At 47.1% G+C, this 21,982-nt stretch overlaps 1 protein-coding gene across 1 annotated transcript; it reads right to left on the bottom strand.

Annotated features, from left to right (window-relative positions):
* Positions 1 to 231: 231 nt before the first annotated feature.
* LOC136131822 (retinoic acid early transcript 1E-like) lies at positions 232 to 1,041 on the bottom strand. Its single transcript, XM_065888616.1, is given in 2 exon segments — positions 232 to 543; positions 805 to 1,041. Coding segments are annotated over 2 exon segments (549 nt in total).
* Positions 1,042 to 21,982: the final 20,941 nt, after the last annotated feature.

Genomic DNA, 21,982 nt, shown 5'->3' with positions numbered 1-21,982 from the left:
GTTAATGGGGAAGGGGGCTCCTTCCTGTGCTGAGGGAGGTGGGCTAGGAAAGGAGGATGCTGGGAAATCCTATGCTATGCCTGTCACTGATTCTCCAGACAGGAAGTCCACCAAGAGATCAATCACTCCATCCATCCACCATATTTTCAATCACACACACATATGTGCTCACATCCACACAGGGAAGGCACTAGACCTTTGAAGAGAGCTACCATCTCCTCCACACCCTGCTCAGTTACCCGTGGGCTCTGGTTCTAGCATGTTCTCCCAGTGTTCTAGGAATTCTCTAAACCAGTGACTGCAGTCTCCCGCTGAGATCTTCCTAAAACACTCTGCCAGTTCCTGGCTGTTCTCCCACTCCTCTTTGACCCCTGTGGCTCCAGGAGTGATGACTGTCCGGTTCACGTTCATCACGTCAAGAAGGGCTGTGTGTCTGTTGATTCTGAAGCGCAAGGATGCACCAGTGCATCGCTCTGCTTCGCGCTGACAACACAGCTTGACCTGCAGCGTGGGCGGATCTGTGCCCCTACACAAAGAAGCATCCTGGACTGTCCACAATCCGTCCTCCCCCGTAGCTCAAGTGTGTCTCTGCACATCTAGAGGCCTGTGCTCTTCTGTCCATGACTTGCCCTCTCCTGCCCATCAGGTCCACCAGGTCTCTCAGGTTGGACTGTGTTCCGTTCTTTCACACGAAGCTCCTTCCCCGCACATGCTCTGCTCCTTCCCCTCTCTTGCTGACTTTCTCCAGCTACCCACCCCCTTCGCATACCTACCCCTGGTCTCCCTTTTGTCCAGTGTGATGACAGGCAGGACCATCCTGAGCTCTCGCCCCACTTCTCCCAGCATTTGGCTCAATTCTGTCTATGCTTTGGTGGCATTTACCTCCCCCGCCAGGAGACCCGAAGGTTTGACCTTGTTTCTGTCACTGTCATACTGGAGGAAAGACTTTGTGTCCACTGAGCCCTGGACTTCACACCAGGGCTGTCCAGGTCTGGACTGAGATCTGACAGTGAGGTCGAGGCAGAGAGAGTGAGCATCCATGAGAGAAAAACACAGGTGTGTCCCCAGAGATTCCCCATGAGGGGCCTGGCTGCAGAGGGAGGGGTCTCCATCCCAGACCCCCTCTATCTGCCGCGTCCTTAGTCCTGCCTCACCTTTAACTGTCTGAGGTTTAATTAAACACTTTGAGGCCACCATGGACCCCTTGGGTGCACATAGGAGGATTTACCTGACAAATCTTTTTAGCGTCATGTACCAACTGTTGAGGTACCAAAAATACAAGACAGTGTCTGTACTCCAGGGACTTAAAATCTATCTGAACAGACAGGACTTTCAAAAAACGGGAAAAAAGACACCATAGGACGACACATGCCACATTCATGATGGGTCCTGGGTCATCAGGAAAGGCTTCCTGGAGTAGGAGGTGGGACTTGGCAGGAGAGGGAGAGCTGCCACACAAGCACAGGTCAGGCACCCTGCCTTAGGCTGGGGTCCCCACACCTCCGGGGCAGCCAGTCCAGCTAAACCACACCCTCACCATCCTAAGAGCACTGTGGACAGGTGCCTACCACTGTGGAGCCCTTTCCATTCCTGCCCGCCTCCCATCCTCCCCCTCCCCAGCCAGGTCCCCAGATCCCAGGACGCTCAATGCCCAGAGTCTTCCTGGGTTCTATCAGCAGCAGTATCAGCAAAAGAAGGCCTGTAGGGCTTCCCTGGTGGCGCAGTGGTTGAGAGTCCGCCTGCCGATGCAGGGGACACGGGTTAGTGCCCAGGTCCGGGAAGATCCCACATGCCGCGGAGCGGCTGGGCCCGAGCCATGGCCGCTGAGCCTGCGCGTCCGGAGCCTGTGCTCCGCAACGGGAGAGGCCACAACAGTGAGAGGCCCGCGTACCACAAAAAAAAAAGAAAAAAGAATCCGCCTGCCAATGCAGGGGACACGGGTTCGAGCCCTGGTCCGGTAAGATCCCACATGCCACAGAGCAACAAAGCCCCAGCGTCACAACTACTGAAGCCCGTGCGCCTAGAGCCCGTGCTCCGCAACAAGAGAAGCCACCGCAATGAGAAGCCTGCGCACCGCAACGAGGAGTAGCCCCCGCTCGCCGTAGCTGGAGAAAGCTCGCGCGCAGCAAATACGACCCAATGCAGCCAAAAGTAAATAAAATAAATAAATAAAAATTCACTTTAAATAACCTCCCCCCCTTCACCCCCCCAAAAAAACCCCTTTTGTGGCGTGAGCAAAACTGCTGGGGGTTATGATCTCCTCTTCCCTCATTCCACCAACCACATTCTCCTCTAACCTTCCAACGAAATTCCTCTCCCCCTTCTCCCCGCTGCCTCTTTTGCCTCCCTTTCCCATCTCTCCCTCCTTCTTCCCATATTTTCTCCCACCTCCAGTCTGCATCCTAACCTCTCCAACTTTCTCTTTAATGATTAAGATTCACTCTCACCAAGTGCACCCCAGTGTTAATCAAGCTAGCTGCAGGCAGAGCGCACCTGGTCTATCACCGAAGGTGGATGCGCAATAGAGTCCAACCGTCCTGTTGAGTCGAGACTCAAGAAAAGCTGGGACGTTATCACTAGCTTCTGTTCTTTGCACCTTGCAAACTCCTCCAAGGCCACTGGAGGAACAAGCTCAGAGCAAGGGTGTAGGAATTTCATTCCTTTCTTATCAACCATCAGTCCCCAGCCTCTCCTGCCCGGCAGTTCCCCTCATCCTGCACATCTCTCCCCTCACCCCACCCTCTTCGCCCCAGCCATCCCCCCGCTAAACACAGCGGTCTCAGGGGTGGTGGCTTGGGGATGGCGGGATAGGACTGAACCCTTGGGGGACCCGCCGTGGGGTCTACTCGCCGCGCACTCCTTCCCTTCTCACCCGTCTCTCGGGCCGAGCGCCTGCGATCGGTGGGGCGCGGTCCTCGCCTGCCCGGTCTACCCAACGCTGCTTTCCCAGATTGAGACTGTCGCTGTTTGCAAGCACAAGAGAAGACTCCGAAAACTCTCTCCTCGGGGTTTTCAGTTTGAATCCCTCAGTCTTCTTTCGAATGTCTGTCTCCCCGACGTCCCGCCGACCCGGCTCGGCCAGAGCTCGGCCGGCTGCGTCCCGAGCGGCGTCGGGGGGGAGCGGGACCCGCCGCGGCTACAAAGAGGAGCCCGGGCCGAGCTCCCGCGCTCCGGGGAGGCTCGCGGGGCCGGGAACAAACAGCCTCTGGGAGACGTGGGAGGACCCGGGCCGCGGAGCCGGGTGAGTGAGGTCTCCGCGCCGAGAAGGGACGGGGATGCGGGGCGACCACGAGCTTCCTTCCTCTTGCCAACCTGGGCGGGATCTGGGGACCCGGGGCTGGAGACCGAGAGCTACTTCTTGCCAATTACTCTCCACGAGCAGCTCAGGGAAGACAGGTTACAACTGCGCTGCGCGTTTCCCACGGAAGCCAGCTGACTTCCGGGTCGGCTCCACCCTATTTCCTAGGACTCTGGCCCCGCCCCCCACGCCTACTCTACTACTCCCCGCCCCTCCTCCCACGCTTCCTAATCAGACGTTCCTCCCCACCTACCTGGCAGCGGCCACGGGGCAGTCGTTCTTGGGTGGCGTTCATTGCAAGTCCAGCTAAATAAATAGATAAAATAAATAAATAAAAGTGCATGGCACCGGACATCTAACTTATTCTTCCCACTGCCCCTCCCCGCTTTCGGTTCCATGAATCTCACCGCCCTTCTAGGTCGTCTGTGATCAAGGCCAGGACAAGTCACGGGGGGCAGGGCACCACCCACTCTCTCTAGCAACATTCCCTCCCTTCTCGTCATCCGCAGTGGTCCCCACATTCATCTTGAACCTCCAGGGTCCCAGGCGCACGGGTCTTCCCCAGCACACACGCACCCCTCACTTCACACTGCCGCTGTGTATTGGTTTGATGCAAGAATGAAGTAAGATGTGTCAGAGTGTCGTCTCACCGGCTGTGGTTCATCGGCACATTTTTAGCTCATCTGCCGTGGGGCTCCGCTGGTGGCTTGTCATAAGAACATGTGGAGAAGCCACCACAGCAAAGGGACAGTTAGACTATAAATACCGAGAATTTGCGAGGAGTATCCCAGAGTTCCAGTCTGGGCAAAAGCTACCCTTTGGTGACCTAGCTTTCCCTTAAATTGTCTGTTTCCATGAGAAATCTAGCAGAATCAGTGGTTCTGCTTTCACTCTTCCTCCATGTTATGTAATGTTTTGATATTTGTATATACTGTGAAATGAAAACCATAACCGTTTAGGTAACAACCATCACCACACGTAGTTAAAATTTTTTTCCTTTTGGTGAAAACTTCTGAGATCTACTCTCTTAGCACTTTTCAAATATATTGATACAATCCAGTTGTCCCTCGGTATCCACTGGGGATTGGCTCCAGGACCCACCTGGGATACCAAAATTCTCTGGTGCTCAGGTCCCATAGGCAGCCCTCCGTATCCGCGATTCCTCATTGGAGGATTCAACCAACCCCGGACCCAACCAACGGCAGATCTAGTAGTACTGTATTTATTGAAAACAATCCGAGTACAGAGTGAAGTAAGTCAGAAGGAGAAAAACAAATACCGTATGCTAATACATATATATGGAATCTAAGAAAAAAAATGTCATGAAGAACCTAGGGGTAAGACGGGAATAAAGACACAGACCTACTAGAGCATGGACTTGAGGACACGGGGAGGGGGAAGGGTAAGCTGGGACAAAGTGAGAGAGTGGCACTGACATATATACACTACCAGATGTAAACTAGATAGCTAGTGGGAAGCAGCCGCATAGCACAGGGAGATCAGCTCGGTGGTTTGTGACCACCTAGAGGGGTGGGATAGGGAGGGTGGGAGGGAGGGAGACGCAAGAGGGAAGAGATATGGGAACATATGTATATGTATAACTGATTCACTTTGTTATAAAGCAGAAACTAACACACCATTGTAAAGCAATTATACCCCAATAAAGATGTTAAAAAAATAATTTAAAAAAATAATAAATAAAAAATAAAGTGGTCTCACAAAGTTCAAACCTGTGTTGTTCAGGGGTCAACTGTACAGTCTGATTAACTATACTCACCATGCTGTACATTACATCCACAGGTCTTATTTATTTTATAGCTGGAAGTCTGTACTTTTTACTGTCTTCACCCCTTTCTCCCATCCTCCCCAATCCCCACCTCTGACAATCACCACCATTATGTTCTATCTATGAGTTTTATTTATTTATTTAATTAATTCTTTTGCAGTACGTGGGCCTCTCACTGTTGCGGCCTCTCCCATTGTGGAGCACAGGTTCTGGACGCGCAGGCCCAGAGGCCATGGCCCGTGGGCCCAGCCGCTCCGCGGCATGTGGGATCTTCCCGGACCGGGGTATGAACCCGTGTCCCCTGCATCGGCAGGCGGACTCTCAACCACTGCGCCACCAGGGAAGCCCTCTGAGTTTTTAAAAAAAATTTTTTTTGGTTCCATAATCACGATAATACGATATGTGTCTTTCTCTTTCTGGTTTCTTTCACTTGGCCTAATGCCCTCAAGTTCCTTCCATGTTGTCACAAATGACAAGGTTTCCTTCTCTTTTATGGAGGAATAATATTCTGTTATGTGAATATATATATCACTTCCGTTCACCATTCATCTGTCAGTGGACACTAGGTTGCTCCATGTCTAGGCTGCTGTAAGCAGTGCGGCTGTCACCCAAATGTGCCTGTTGCTCATGCCTTGTGTTCCGCTGTCTCCACACCACCCCAACATGGGCCCCTCCCAAAGGGAGAAGCTGGCTTGCCTCAGGCCTGATTTTGCAAAATCCCTTTAAGCATCAACAGGCCGTAAACCTTGGTGTGGGCTTCTGTCCTTTCCCACAGGCTTTTGACAGTTTTGAGGAGTTATCAGAACTCAAAGCTGAGCTTGCCTAAGTAACTGTTTTCAAGCAGTATGAAACCTTTGTCTTGGTTAATTTTATATGTCAACTTGACTAAGCTAAGGGATACCCTTAGAGCTGGTAAAACATGATTTCTGGGTTTGTCTGTGAGGGTGTTTCTGGAAGACATTAGCATTAGAATCTTCATAGAGAGAGAGAGTTGCTCTGTGTGTAGTTGTACTTGAGGTGTGTTCATGGGAAAGGGGAGCTCAGGGCTTCCTATTCGGCCATCTTGATCTTGCTTTTGTGTGATCGATGATCTTTGATGTTACCACTGTAGTTGTTTTGGGGCACCAGGAACTGTGCCCATATCAGATGGCACACTTAAGCGTTATATGTTGGGTGTGTTCTTACTGCTCCGCTGACCTTCCCTTCCCTCATCTCTCTCCCTCTCCTCGGACCTCCTGAGTCCCTGAGACAAAACAATATTGAAATTTGGCCAATTAATAACCTTACAGTAGCCTCTCAGTGTCCCAGTGAAAGGAAGAATCATGTGTCTCTCACTTTAAATCCAAAGCTAGAAATGGTTAAGCTTTTGAAGAAGGCATGTCGAAAGCCAAGACGGCCAGAAGCTAGGCCTCTTGTGCCAAACAGTCAGTCAAGTTGTGACTGCAAAGGAAAAGTTCTTAAAGCAAATCAAAAGTGCTACGCCAGTGACCACACAAATGATAAGAAAGCAAAACAGCCTTATTACTGGTACCGAGAAAAGTTTTACTGGTCTGAAGAGAAGATCAAACGAGCCACAACATTGCCTTAAGCCAAAGTCTAATCCGGAACGAAGCCCTAATTCTCCTCAATTCTATGAAGGCTGAGGGAGGAGAGGAAGCTGCAGAAGAAAAGTTTGAAGCTGGTAGAGGTTGGTTCATGAAGTTTAGGGAACGAAGCCCTCTCCATCACGTAGAAGTGCAGAGTGAAGCAGTAAGGGCTGATGTCAATCTGCAGACGTAGAGAACGGACTTGAGGACATGAGGAGGGGGAAGGGTTAGCTGGGACGAAGTGAGAGAGTGGCATGGACAGATATCCACTACCAAATGTAAAACAGATAGCTAGTGGGAAGCAGCCGCATTGCACAGGGAGATCAGCTCGGTGCTTTGTGACCACCTAGAGGGGTGGGAGAGGGAGGGTGGGAGGGAGGGGGACGCAAGAGGGAAGAGATGTGGGAACATATATATATGTATAACTGATTCACTTTGTTATAAAGCAGAAACTAACACACCATTGTAAAGCAATTATACTCCAATAAAGATGTTAAAATAAATAAATTAATTAATTAAATGCTCTCAATTATATGAATGTGTAAGGGTATTCCAGTGGTTTGTTTTTTTTGTCATGTTGGTTATTTGGAATATGTTCAATCTCTTCACAGGCTCACTCACCACCTGTGAACTACTCAAGCACTTGCCCAAAACTTAGGAGAATTTAACTTATTTATTTGTAGGAGTTCATTATTTATTCTGACTATGATCCTCTACCCATGGGGAAATAAAACAACTTTTCAAAGTAGATGTGTTTGTGCTGTGAAGACTGACTTCTCCCTGGAGAAAGGGAGGTCGAGGTGGAGGAATCACAGGAGAGTCACCGCTGAGGGAGACGGGGATCTAGGCAAAATCGAAAAAAATCTCATTGTTTAAATTCCAGAATATACATTTGCATCCAGGTTATGTGGATAATGTTTGAGACAGAGAGCTGGACTGCATGTTACTTTAAGAGCAATCCTTACATTCTCTGTTTCCACAAGAAATGTAGCAGAATCACCAGTTATATTTAATCCTATAACGCAGAGAATGGTGAAATGCCATCAATTCTCTCCTGGATTATAAAACAGAAATCTGAAGGAATTAAGTTTTTTGCAATATAGAGATATTGATTTAAATATCAGTATAGTGTAATAAATTACTAAGGGAAACAGTCATAAATAAAATTTTGTTCTTTTTTTTGATTCGAGTATAATTGCTTTACAATGCTGTGTTAGTTTGTGCTGTACAATGAAGCGAATCAGCTGTATGTCTACATATGTCCCCTCCCTCCTGGACCTCCCCTCCCCCCCACCACCCCGCCATCCCACCCCTCTAGGTCATCACAGAGCACCGAGCTGAGCTCCCTGTGCTATACAGCAGGTTCCCACTAGCTATCTATTTTACACATGGTACTGGATGTTAATCCCAATCTCCCGATTCATCCCACCCTCCCCTTCCCCCCTGTGTCCCCACGTCCGTTCTCTACCTCTGCATTTCTATTCCTGCCCTGCAAATAGGTTCATCTGTACCATTTTTCTATATTTCACATATATGCGTTAATATACGACATCTATTTTTCTCTTTCTGACTTACTTCACTCTGCTGATAATACACTGAGGTTGTTTCTCTGGACATAGAATGATTCCCTGAGGTCCTGTAAGAGCAGATGATATTTTTCCTGCAATATCATCATTTGCAAGAACGAGGTCACAATGCAGACAAGTGTCTGATTTTTCACAGACTAGAAGAAGATGGAAAGTGTCCTGTTTGTGGAGATTTCTTGTTCAAGCAGTTGAACGTTTCAGTGCAGGGATTCCATCACTTAGCACCAAGAGAAAGTGGCAAAATATGTTTGAAAAAAAAAGATGCTGGGTAAGATGTTCACCAAATGTGATAAAGGCCACGAGATGGTGCTTCTACCGTGTCATCGGGATGGGATGGCAGACTCGGGATTCATAGGATCTGATCTAAAGCAGGAACAGCAGGACATCAAAGGTGGCCAAGCAAAGGCCAAGTCCCTGAGGGAGACAGAGCACCTGTCTGAAGGCTTCATGGGATCACCGTCAGCCTTCAGAAAAGAAACAGGTGTTGGTCCACAGGGCGGAGGCAATCCCATCACCTTCCTGGGGCTGCCCCTCCCCAGTCCCTCCCCACCTCCAGCCTCGCCCTCTGCCCCCCACCTCCACCCTGGGTCCGGCAGCTTGTTCTCACCTCTTCCTTCCTTTCCTGCATCACAGAGTCAGCCCCAGGCCCTGCTACCACCCACTTAGGCTCAAGACTGAAGCCAGTGAGGACTCAATCTGCTCCCTTTACTCAGGTCCTTATCCTCCCTGAAGGAGGGCCTAAAGGACCCAGTGGCAGTTCCCATGGAGGAGAGGTCTTGCATCCTCATGGCCTTGGGGAGGGCTGCAGGCAAACCTCCTTCTTTTCCCTCCTCTCCAGGCCTCTTAGGCACCAGCACACAACACAGCTCTCAGGACGAGGGTCCCGCCTGCACTCCATCTCTTCCTGGTCCAGCCTAGCTGGAGCGTCCACCGCGGCTCAGTCCCACCCATCCCACGAGTCACCTCTGCTCAAGGCAGGGGCCGCTCAGTGACTGGGGCTCTGGGGTGTGCAGGAGGCTGGGGCCACGTGCGAGCAACAGGCTGAGCCAGAATCCCTGCTGTTCCAAGGAGCACCGGCCCCTCCTAATTCTGTCCTGCACAGTCTCTACTGTTGGCTTTGTGTCTTGCCTGCTGTGACCCAAGTGACTTCCTGTGAGAGCAGACCTTTGGAGTTGGGTCTGCAAAGGCCTCCCCACCCCTTCTTCCCGGGATGAGACCCCGGCCCCTCTCCTCTTAGCCCCTTAGCTTTGACACATCACGTGCAGCCGCCATCCTGCTCCCACCCAGCGTGAGTCCTGCCCACACTGTGTGTACCTGCTGTCCCCTCACCACCTACCACCGGGCCCTGCCAAACAGGTGTCTGTGTTGAGTCAGGCAGACTTTGCTAGACTCCTTTATCAGCAACAGGCCCTAAGCCTTTGTGGGGGCCCTCCCCTTTCTGTCATCTGACAGGGCGGGGCTATCAGAACTCAGGGCTGGGCTTGTGCAAGTTATTGCTCTTGAGCGATATGAGGTCTTGTTCACCTGGCTTCATTTCCAGGGTGAGAAGCTTCAGTGAGGGGCAGGGGTTGGGCTGGGATTCACCTTCTCCCATCCTCCCACCAGGCCATGTGACCCTTCCTTCCCTCTGAATTCCTCCCTCAGTACCTGTTCTTATAGAGGACTCCACCCAGGATGCCAGTTATGACGGACCAGGAGAGGACCACGGGGAGGACCCAAGTGATGGGCTTGATGGCTGTGGCCCTGGACTGGGCTTTGGGGGGTCCGTGGTTGGTGATGCTGCAAGGAAAGGAAGAATGAAGGCCCTTGTCCACACCCCAAACTGAGGAGATCCCTCCTTAGCCCCCCGGCTCAGGTTCCCCTACTATGCACAAGGTTCTCATCCACCACGTGGCGTCCCCATGACAGGTCCTGAGGAGACATGGGGGGAGGGGGTGAGCCATGTCCCCACGGGGCTCAGACAGCTAATGGGGGAGCAAGGGTTCCACTATAGCCACTCACTCCTACTGTGACAGAAGAGGAGGTGACACGTGAGGATGGGAACAGAGAAGTCCTCTCACGAGCTGATGTTTGAGGTGATATTGACAGATTTCCAGAAGTGGAATAGGTGAGATTTAAAAAAAGATTCTGGAAAGAGGGAACAGTCAGAAATAAATCTCTGACATCAGAATGATGCCCTCATGTTTGGGGTCAGCAAGAACCCATGTTAAATGGTCCTAAGACCTGTGCACTGAGGCAGGTGTCAGGAGGTGGGAAGGGGAAGGGAGGGTGGCAGAACATGCCCAGGGCCATTGTTCTCCCAGGAAGAATCCACCCTGGATGGGTCACTTTCCCAAACACAAACACACACACACACAGGGGTGGGTCCATGCCACCTTGAGAGGACTGCCACTTCCTCCTCTTCTCACTTACCCGTTGTCTTCAACATTTTCTCCCAGTGCACCAAGAAATCCTGAAGCCAGGCCCTACAGTCTCCCATGGAGGTCTTCTTGAAGAACTTGGTCACAGCTCTGTCATTCTCCCACTTCTCTTTCATCTGTCTGCTTCCAGAATGAACTACTGTCCGCTGTCCATTCTCTGAATCAAAGAGGAACCACATCCATCCATTGAAGCCAAACTGCCAGGATCCACTGGTGCGTCCATCGTCTTCACACCACACGTCATCCTGCCCTGTGGGATGACAGGGTCTGCCCCCAACGTGGGAAAGAGCTCAGCCCCTGGGCTTGACAAATTTTTTGCCCCCACCTGTGTCCATCTCCCCTGGGCCCAGCTAATCTGGCCCTGTTCTCTCCTCCAACACCTGCTCTTTCCACTGGACTACTAGGGAAGGACCAATGTCCAACTTTATTTTTTACCCAAAAACAATGAATGCAGCTAAGTCCCCAGTCTGTTCCTCCTGCACTTGGACTTTCTAACTCACCCCTGGCCGTGTGTTTCTCCGGGGTAACATCAGGCAGCTGCTCCTTGGGCAAGTCCCCGACGTCTTTGAATGTTTCCATCTGCCCTTGTTCAGGCCTTTGTGGCTTTCACCTCTTCACCCAGGGGACTCATGGATTGGATCTTAGCACCACCACAATCGTAGGAGAGAAAAACGTTTCCATCCACCTGGCCTTGAACCACACACCATGGTTGTCCAGGTCTGGGCTTAGGATGGACGGTGAAGTTGTAGCAAAGAGAGTGAACGTCTGTGAAGGCAAAACACAGGTGAGGTTGGGGGTGGGAGAGAAGGACCCATATACCTCCTTTACCGCAGTTATGGGACAGCAAAGTAAACCTGTAGGCCTGGGCTGGCAGAGCAAGGACTGCCCCGCTGGTCCCTCCCCCTCACCATACAGGCAGTGCCCCTCCCTTCCTTGAGGAGAAGGAGAAGGCCCCACCTGGCAGAAATCACACATCCTGGATATGTCCCCTTGTCCACCAGGTCAGTACCCAGCATCAGTCAGCACGTAATCTTTCCAGAGACGTGCCAGGCTGTGATGCGGGAAAAGCCTAGAGACAGAGAATTGTCAGAATCTAGCTCAGTGTCCTGCGGGGAGATGGAGAATGTGTGGGGCTGCTCCCGAGGAAGCAGGATCACAGCGGGGGAGGATGAGCACAGAACCCAAAGCTGGAGGAGGGAGTTTACAGTTACGCGGCACCGGAGTCAGCGAGGCCTGGGGAGATGCTGCTAATGTGTTACCTGGCCCGCATCGCATGAAAGAGGAAATCCAGAACTTCCAAGGCACGCGGTAGAGGAGGGGATTTAAAAGCAACTATTGATAAAATATAGATTGTCTTTAATGAAAAGACAATCCAATTGACAACAGACTTCTAGTCAGTTTTGAAAAATTATCTGCCATTATGTCTTCAAATATGACTTCTCCGTTTTATTTTACCTCTCCCTTTAGGATTCAAGTGAAATGTGGGGTAAAGCTCACTGTGTCTGCTATGTCTCCTACTCTTTCTTCCGTATTTTTCCACCCTTTGGACTTTCTGTACCTGATTCCAGATAATTTCTTTTGATTTACCTTCTAGTTGACCAATTCTCTCTTCAGGCATGTGTGACCTGCTATTAGACACATTTATTGAATTCTTAATTTTAGTTATTCAATTTTACATTTATAGATTATTCCACATATCAAGTATCCAAGTATTATTCCACATATCAAGTATAATTTCTAGTCCTCTACTGAAATTTTCCATCTTTTTTTTAGCTCCTTAAACATACTAAGTATAGTTAATTTAAAATTCCTGCCTGATAATTCTAAAATCTAAAGCTGTAAGATCTAACATGGGAGTTACTAGCCACATTTGGCTCCTTGGGCACTTAAAATACGCCTAGTCTGAACTGAGATGCACCGTAAGTGTTATATGCACACCAGATTTCGAAGATTTAGTATAAAAAATGTCAAATATCCCATTATGAATTTTATACTGATTACATGTTGAAATAATCATTTAGGTTAAATAAAAACTTGAACTAAAATATTCTGAGTTAAAATATTAAAAAAATTAGTTTCACTGGTTTCTTTTTACTTTTTCACTGTGGTTACTAGAAAATTTAAAAATTAAAATGTGACTCACGGGACTTCCTTGGTGGTGCAGTGGTTAAGAATCAGCCTGCCAATACAGGGGACACGGGTTCGAGCCCTGGTCTGGGAAGATCCCACACGCCACGGAACAACTAAGCCCGTGTGCAACAACTACTGAGCCTGTGCTCTGGAGCCCGGGAGACACAACTACTGAGCCCGTGTGCCACAACTACTGAAGCCCACGTGCCTAGAGCCTGTGCTCTACAACAAGAAAAGCCACTGCAGTAAGAAGACCACGCACCTCAATGAGGAGTAGTCCCTGCTCACCGCAACTAGAGAAAGCCTGCTCGCGGCAACGAAGATCCAATGCAGCCAAAAATAAAATACATAAATAAATAAATTAAAAAAAAATGTGACTCACATTTGTGGCTTCCATTATAGTTCTTCTAGAGCACTGGTCTAGACCTTCTCTGTGCTTTTCTGCTTCTACTGTATATTTCTCATTCTTGCTGTCTAATCTCCTCATATGCTTGCTTTGTTTGTCTGTGTGCTGGGTATTGCATTTTTAAAATTGCTGTTGAAAGAATTAGAATTCTAAGATGATAATTCTTTCCTCCAGAAATAACTTCCATTTGCTTGTATCAGGCACTTGGTAACTCTCAATCAAGAATCACTTCCGTTACACTGCGGGAGTTAGATACTTTTGGCCGTGCAGAAGCTTTGAAGGGGGACTGCAGTCTGTTTGAGGACTAGTTACCTGTAGCTGACCTTTGCCTCTAGGGTGCAGTCCCTCAGGACCTCTACCCAAAGAGCAGGGAGCTTACCAGGCCCTGGACTTCAGTATGTGTTTGCTTCACCCCATGAAGTTGTCCAAAGCCTGCATAAGGCACTAAGACAGAAAGGTTGCTTCTAGCATCAGAAAGCTGCTGATTCAATTATCATATCACTACAGCCACAATTTGAAAGCCACCAAGAACAGGAAACTACCATACTCAGGAAGTCACCGCAATCAGAAGATACAGCTGGTACTGTGGGCTCTAAGAACCAGACTGTGCAGGCTGTGGTCCACGCAAATGGATGCCACAGGCCACAGCCCCTGCTCTCAACACTTCAAGGCCAGTGAACAGAGCCCAGAACCTCTGCTAATGCTGCTGCAGAAAAACCAACTGTCTTCGCAACTGGGCTTGCCAGCGGGAGCAGCGGAAGCCTGGCATTGTGCTCCAATCCTGCCGGATTGGATTGACAGAAGCTAAATCACATCCAGGACTCTGGCTGGGAAGGAGTCCGAGAAATATAGTTTTTAGTTTCTATGTCTCCTTAGTACAGAAAGGTACACTTGAAAGAGGATGGCGTGAATGTTAGATGCCTCTTTCCTCTATACACCCCAGATAGATAAATTTATGATGCTTTTTTTTTTTTTTTGGTATTGCTTAATGAGTTCAATAAGCGGTTATAAGGCAAAGACCCATGTACCCACCGTCCAGGTTAAGAAGCAGAATTTTGTAGCCACCTCAACAGGTCCATCAGTGTCCCATCCCACAGTAACCACCACCTTGTTGGCACCCAAGTGCAAACGTTCTTAGACACTATAGTTTAGAGTCACTCGTTAAAAAAAAAACTATGTCCTTCAAATCCATTTCAATCCATAGGTTTCCCCTTCAGTTGTTTCTCTCCCTCCTTTTTTTTCATTCTAAAATATGATGCTATTTATTTAAAATTTTAAGATATTCAAAATAATTCTGTATTTTGCTTATTGATATATCATATATCCATAAGCACACACATATTCATCTATATACCTCTGTATCTGCAGCTATGTATACAATTTCTATAAAGGCACTAAGATTAGTTGTGACTTCAAGCACGGTTTCTGGAATCACGCTGCCTGGTTTAAAAACCTGTATTTGTGTGACATGGAGTACACCCATTTCCACACTCTCTCTCTCAAACTTCTATTTCTCTGTCTGTAAAATAGGTATACCGATAGTATCTACTTCAAAACAATGCTGTGGGGCTCATGAGATAAAGCCTGTAATAGGCCTCATGATAAGTACTTAGAAAGTGTTAACTCTTTTCATCATATGGTGGTGAAAGATCTAGGGGCTGACCCTCATTATGTCACCTTGGTAAGTCTCTTAATTTCTCTGAGTCTTGATTTCTTTGTCTTTCAGATGAGGACGTTGTCTTACGTGCTCTGTAAGGTGAGTTTCTGAGCTAACAATCTCCCAGTCCATGACTGGAGAAAGTGAGGCACTGAAAAAAGTTATTACTTGGCATACTAATCAAGTAGGTTGCAGAATTTGGCGCCTAGACATTCTAATTTTTAATTTCTTTTTTTCCCCCACAAAGTCTTATAGTTACAGCTTAGTGCTAGGTGCTACTTAAGAGAACCATGATGATAAAACTACCACCATGAAGCACATTTAAACAGGACTCGGAGGCCAATGACTTTAGTTGCTAAAATCAAGAATAACACCAGAGGGCACTTGAGTTAAAGAGTGAGGTGGAAGAAAGCAAAGCTAAATGTTGACAGTCCTTTTAGGGGGTGAGAAAAAAGTGAGAGCAAGAGGCCTGCAGTGAAAGTAGTAGGATGTTAGTCTTTCATGAAAACCAAGTGAAAAATGATACTTAATTTCATCTTTAGCTCTGGATGTGCATGACGTGGGAGAGTAGTTGTGTAGTTTTTTTTTTACCCTTATCTGGATTGTTGATATAAAGCTTAAAGGGTCACAATAATAAAACAAAAACAAATAACAAAGACAAAACACTTCATAGATAGCCTCATCCACCAGAGGGCAGACAGCAGAAGCAGGAAGAACTACAATCCTGCAGCCTGTGGAACAAAAACCACATTCACAGAAAGACAGACAAAATGAAAAGGCAGAGGACTATGTAACAGATGAATGAACAAGATAAAACCCCAGAAAAGCAACTAAATGAAGTAGAGATAGGCAACCTTCCAGGAAAAGAATCCAGAATAACGATAGTGAAGATGATCCAGGACCTCGGAAAAAGAATGGAGGCAAAGATCGAGAAGATGCAAGAAATGTTTAACAAAGACCTAGAAGAATGAAAGAACAAACAGAGATGAACAATACAATAACTGAAATGAAAAATACACTAGAAGGAATCAATAGCAGAATAACTGAGGCAGAAGAATAGATAAGCGACCTGAAAGAATGGTGGAATTCACTGCCATGGAACAGAATAAAGAAAAAAGAATGAAAAGAAATGAAGACAGCCTGAGACCTCTGGGACAACATTAAACACACCAACATTCGCATTATAGGGGTGCCAGAGGAGAAGAGAGAGAAAAAGGACCCGAGAAAATATTTGAAGAGATTATAGTAAAAAACTTCCCTAACATGGGAAAGGAAATAGCCACCCAAGTCCAGGAAGCACAGAGAGTCCCAGGCAGGATAAACCCAAGGAGAAACATGCCGAGACACATAGTAATCAAACTGACAAAAATTAAAGACAAATTATTAAAAGCAACAAGGGAAAAATGACAAAAAACATACAAGAGAACTCCCATAAGGTCAACAGCTGATTTCTCAGCAGAAACTCTACAAGCTAGAAGGGAGTGGCACGATATATTTAAAGTGATGAAAGGGAAGAACCTACAACCAAGATTACTCTATCCAGCAAGGATCTCATTCAAATTTGATGGAGAAATCAAAAGCTTTACAGACAAGCAAAAGCTAAGAGAATTCACCACCACCAAACCAGCTCTACAACAAACGCTAAAGGAACTTCTCTAAGTGGGAAACACAAGAGAAGAAAAGGACCTACATAAATGAACCCAAAACAATTAAGGAAATGGTAATAGGGACATACATATTGATAATTACCTTAAATGTGAGTGGATTAAATGCTCCAACCAAAAGACACAGGCTCGCTGAATGGATACAAATACAAGACCCATATATATGCTGTCTACAAGAGACCCACTTCAGACCTAGGGACACATACAGACTGAAAGTGAGGATGGAAAAAGATATTCCATGCAAATGGAAATCAAAAGAAGGCTGGAGTAACAATACTCATATCAGATAAAATAGACTTTAAAATAAAGAATATTACAAGAGTCAAAGAAGGACACTACATAATGATCAAGGGATCAATCCAAGAAGAAGATGTAACAATTATAAATATATATGCACCCAACATAGGAGCACCTCAATACATAAGGCAAATGTTAACAGCTGTAAAAAAGGAAATTGACAGTAACATGTAAAAAGAATTAGAATACTCCCTAACACCATACACAAAAATAAACTCAAAATGGATTTGAGACCTAAATGTAAGACCGGACACTATAAAACTGTTAGAGGAAAACATAGGAAGAACACTCTTTGACATAAATCACAGCAAGATCTTTTTTGATCCACCTCCTAGAGTAATGGAAATAAAAACAAAAGTAAACAAATGGGACCTAATGAAACTTCAAAGTTTTTGCACACCAAAGGAAACCATAAACAAGACGAAAAGACAACCCTCAGAATGGGAGAAAAGAGTTGCAAACGAATCAACAGACAAAGGATTAATCTCCAAAATATATAAACAGTTCATGCAGCTCAATATTAAAGAAACAAACAACCCAATCCAAAAATGGGCAGAAGACCTAAATAGACATTTCTCCAAAGAAGACATACAGATGGCCAAGAAGCACATGAAAAGCTGCTCAACATCACTAATTATTAGAGAAATGCAAATCAAAACTACAATGAGGTGTCACCTCACACCAGTTAGAATGGGCATCATCAGAAAAACAACAAATGCTGGAGAGGGTGTGGAGAAAAGGGAACCCTCTGGCATTGTTGGTGGGAATGTAAATTGATACAGCCACTATGGAGAACAGTATGGAGTATTTTTAGTTTAAAAACTAAAAACAGAATTACCATATGACCCAGCAATCCCAGTACTGGGCATATACCCAGAGAAAACCGTAATTCAAAAAGACACATGCACCCCAATGATCACTGCAGCACTGTTTACAATAGCCAGGTCATGGAAGCAACCTAAATGCCCATCAACAAACGAATGGATAAAGAAGATGTGGTACATATATACAATAGAGTATTACTCAGCCATAAAAAGGAACGAAATTGAGTCATTTGTTGAGACGTGGATGGATCTAGAGACTGTCATGCAAAGTGAAGTCAGAAAGAGAAGAAGAAATATCGTATATTAATGCATATATGTGGAACCTAGAAAAATGGTACAGGTGAACCAGTTTGCAGGGCAGAAACAGAGACACAGATGTAGAGAACAAACGTATGGACACCAAGGGGGGAAGCAGCGGGGGGGGGGTGGGGTGGGGGGGGATGGTGGTGTGCTGAATTGGGCGATTGGGAATGACATGTATACATTGATGTGTGACTAATAAGGACCTGCTGTATAAGAAAATAAATAAAATTAAATTTTTTAAAAAAAGGGTTGAGGGGCTTCCCTGGTGGCGCAGTGGTTGGGAGTCCGCCTGCCGATGCAGGGGACGCGGGTTCGTGCCCCGGTCCGGGAGGATCCCGCATGCCGTGGAGCGGCGAGGCCCGTGAGCCATGGCTGCTGAGCCTGCGTGTCCGGAGCCTGTGCTCCGCAACGGGAGAGGCCACAACAGTGAGAGGCCCGCGTACCGCAAAAAAGAAAAAAAAAAAAAAAAAACAAAAAAGGGTTGAAAGTGGGCTTACCATGAGTCATTCTAATTTCAGGGGAGTGTACTTGAATGCTGTTTTGTCTGCAAGGTCTGTGGTTCGTGACTCATCAATTTGCCTCCACTGCTAAGTTTTGTTTTGTTCCTTGGGTACAGACTTTCTCCTAATTCTGGTCCATAGAAGCTAGAATTTCACACCCAGGCCCCTAGGAACAGTAAGAGCAAGGTGGAATCTCCATCAGTCCTTCCTCCGACTGCTGGGAACCCAGACCTGCTGGCGTGTAAGCCCTGGGAGTGTGGGATGCTGTCAGGCCCCGTGCTCCGCCTTGCTCTTAATGCTCTCAGAAACTTCATTAGGTTCGGCTGTGCCTTCTCTCATTTTATAGATAAAGACATTGAGGAGTACAGAAGTTAAGTGTCTTACTGGTGTGTCCTTCAATCTGCAATGCCTCCCCCACTTCTGGCTGGTGAACTCCTGCCCCTCCCTTACCGCCCAGCTCTGTGTCACCTTCTCCAGGAGCCCTGCAGTTTGGGTACCCTCCTGACGCTCCTGTCATACGGCATGTGTGGTTTACTCTCTTTCCTCCCCAGTATTCGTGCCTCTGCCTCCTGAGATGGATTGAGAGACTAGGAGCTGTGCCTATGTGACTCGTGAAATCTGTGAATAAATGAGTGAATCAGTGCATGAATGAGTAAATAATATTTTAAGAGACTAAGTCCCCAGATGAGAAATTCATTCTGGCTTATGTGTCCCTGGAATTTCTTATCCAGTCTCCTTCTTCACAGCTATTAACAGCCTTGGCCCCGTCCCAGCTGGCAGGGGTTCAACTATCACCGAGACGATATTTAGAAACTTGTTTTGACCCTGCTGGCTTCAACCCAATCAACCCTTTTGAAGTTGTTGCTCAGCCTTGTAGCTCCATGATGAAGCAGGGTCTTGTGAAGAAACACGGTTTGTGTAGGAACAGGCCAGTTTAAAGCAGCTCATCTGTTGGCAATTGTCTTTCCTTTTCCCATAATTAATTTCATACTAATTAACTCTCTGCGCTCTTTAGAGAGACAACGAATACTCTGCAGGTCGTGCTGGTCTCAGAGAAGATTTTGATGGCCCCCAAGAGTTCTCTCCTTGTGCGGGATAAAATAACTGTGACTGGAACGGGACCTCTTCTAGAAAGGCTGATAAACATCCTTACACACAGGACTTGGTTTGCAAGGTCTGTTAGGGCAGTAAAGTGACCCCTCACTGGCTGCAGTCTGGCCAGGCAGAGAAGAGCACAGCCTCTGAGACCTTACCTGTTAGCAGTGACCAGGAGGGGACATGCTGTGGAAGAGACTGGGACATGCTTTTTTTAATATATATATAAATTTATTTATTTTATTTATTTATTTTTGGCTGCATTGGGTCTCTGTTGTTGTGCGCGGGCTTTCTCTAGTTGCTGCGAGCAGGGGGCTACTCTTCGTTGCGATGCCCGGGATTCTCACTGCAGTGGCTTCTCTTGTTGCGGAGCAAGGGTTCTAGGTGCACAGGCTTCAGTAGTTGTGGCACACAGGCTCAGTAGTTGTGGCTCACAGGCTCTAGAGCACAGGCTCAGTAGTTGCGGTGCACACACGGGCTTAGCTGCTCCGTGGCATGTGGGATCTTCCCGGACCAGGGCTCGAACCCGTGTACCCTGCATTGGCAGGTGGATTCTTAACCACTGTGCCACCAGGGAAGCCCTAAAGCTAAGTTTAATAGTAGAGCTTCTCTGAAGATGATTTATAAAATTATTGTTCAATGAGTGATTTTTTTCATCTCTATATTGTCATTATCAGAAATAGGTCATTGTTGATCTTTAAAGTCTGGGTTTTGAAAAGATTTATATTGTTAAAATTTGTTTTTAAAAAGTCACTTGAGTGGCAATGGATATTAAATAACAACTGTGATTTTTTTGTTTTCTTTGTATTTCCTTTCTGATATGCAACTGGCCAGTTATTTGATTTCCAGTTGAAAACTTAGGAGAGAATGTAAGCATGAACATGGCCTCTTGGAATTAAGAAATGTTGATGAGTATACAAATTATTATCTTTTTAAATTTAAAAGTTAGGACTTCTGAGAAAAAAGTGGTCTGGACTATCTTAAGAAGGGAAGAAATATTTTACCCCACTACAATGTGTGTTTAGGAATAACTATGCTGTTTCTCCAATTCAAATTTGAGCTGCCATTTATATATATATATATATATTTTTTTTTTGGCGGTACGCGGGCCTCTCACTGTTGTGGCCTCTCCCGTTGCGGAGCACAGGCTCCGGACGCACAGGCCAAGCGGCCATGGCCCACGGGCCCAGCTGCTCCGCGGCATGTGGGATCCTCCCGGACCGGGGCACGAACCCACGTCCCCAGCATCGGCAGGCAGACTCTCAACCACTGCGCCACCAGGGAAGCCCATGCCATTCATTTTTATCAAACTACTTTCCATCTTCAAAAAGAAACAAACCTTGATGCTGTGAGTTTTTAAAAAGTTTATTCTTGTGCCTTTTTTTTTTTCTGTGAACATGTTTACATCATTCCAGGCTGGTGGGGAGGGGGGCATACATTCACTCTTCTTACAGGATGACCCCTCTTTTCATGTGTGAATGGATGAGAATGTACACATGGTCATCTGGGATTAAGGGAAATTTCTCTTGTAATGTGTTAGCTGCACTAACCATCCTCAGTGAGACCCTGTATGATATATCCAGAACAAAAGGAAAAGAAATACCGAAAGGATACACTTTTATGGAGCTTATGTATCAGAACAAGCCATTGAAAGCTCCGTGGAGAGAGTGAATCTAGTTTAAGGAGGCAAGATTCTGCCCCGGCTCCACTGTTTGTAGGGAGGGCACGTGGCCGGGGAAATCTGTACCGGATCTGCCTTTGAACTGAGCCGAGAAGAGTGAGAGTGAGGTGGAAGCTTCAGTGCCTTTCTCCTTTCCATCCTTCCCTCCCACAACCATGTCTCTCATTCACAAAGCCAAACTCCTGTTTGGGCAGCTCTTCCCATGGTCCCCAGTCGGTTCTCGTGTTGCAGGTTGGTCAGGAAACATTGTTTACTCCGTTTCTTAGGTGAGGACACAGACGTGGAAAGGTGGAGTGGTGGGCGCAGGGACATATTGGTTAGTAGGGGACCTTGGATTTGAACCCAAATCACTTGATGTCCAATGAAATGCTCTCTCTGTATTCCTTGTTACTTCTGAAGCAAATTCTCAGACTACAACCTGCACTGATTTGCTGCCTTTCCATTGTTAAACTTCCAGCAGAGTGTTAACATCTTTTGTGACCTGGTGGTTTAGAACCGTCCAGAGACTATGAAAACCTTACATTTTGTGGCCATAGGAAACCACTCACTCTAGCAAAGAGCGAGTGAAGTGCCACGATATGTCAACCAGCTTATGCTTCTCAGAGGCGGGTCAGTGTCTGGGCTGTTTGCAGGACTCTAGTAGACTTAGTGAGCCTGAGTCACCAGCGGTGGTGGGGCCGGAAGCGGAGGGGAGAGAAGGGAGTTAAAGTTATGGGACACAAACACCGTGCTCCCTTAAGCATCGTAGT

Source organism: Phocoena phocoena, chromosome 12 (assembly GCF_963924675.1).
Source record: "Phocoena phocoena chromosome 12, mPhoPho1.1, whole genome shotgun sequence".
Taxonomy (NCBI): Eukaryota; Metazoa; Chordata; class Mammalia; order Artiodactyla; family Phocoenidae; genus Phocoena; species Phocoena phocoena.
Note: the sequence above shows the minus strand (reverse complement) of the source record. Positions and strands in the feature narration are given on the sequence as shown.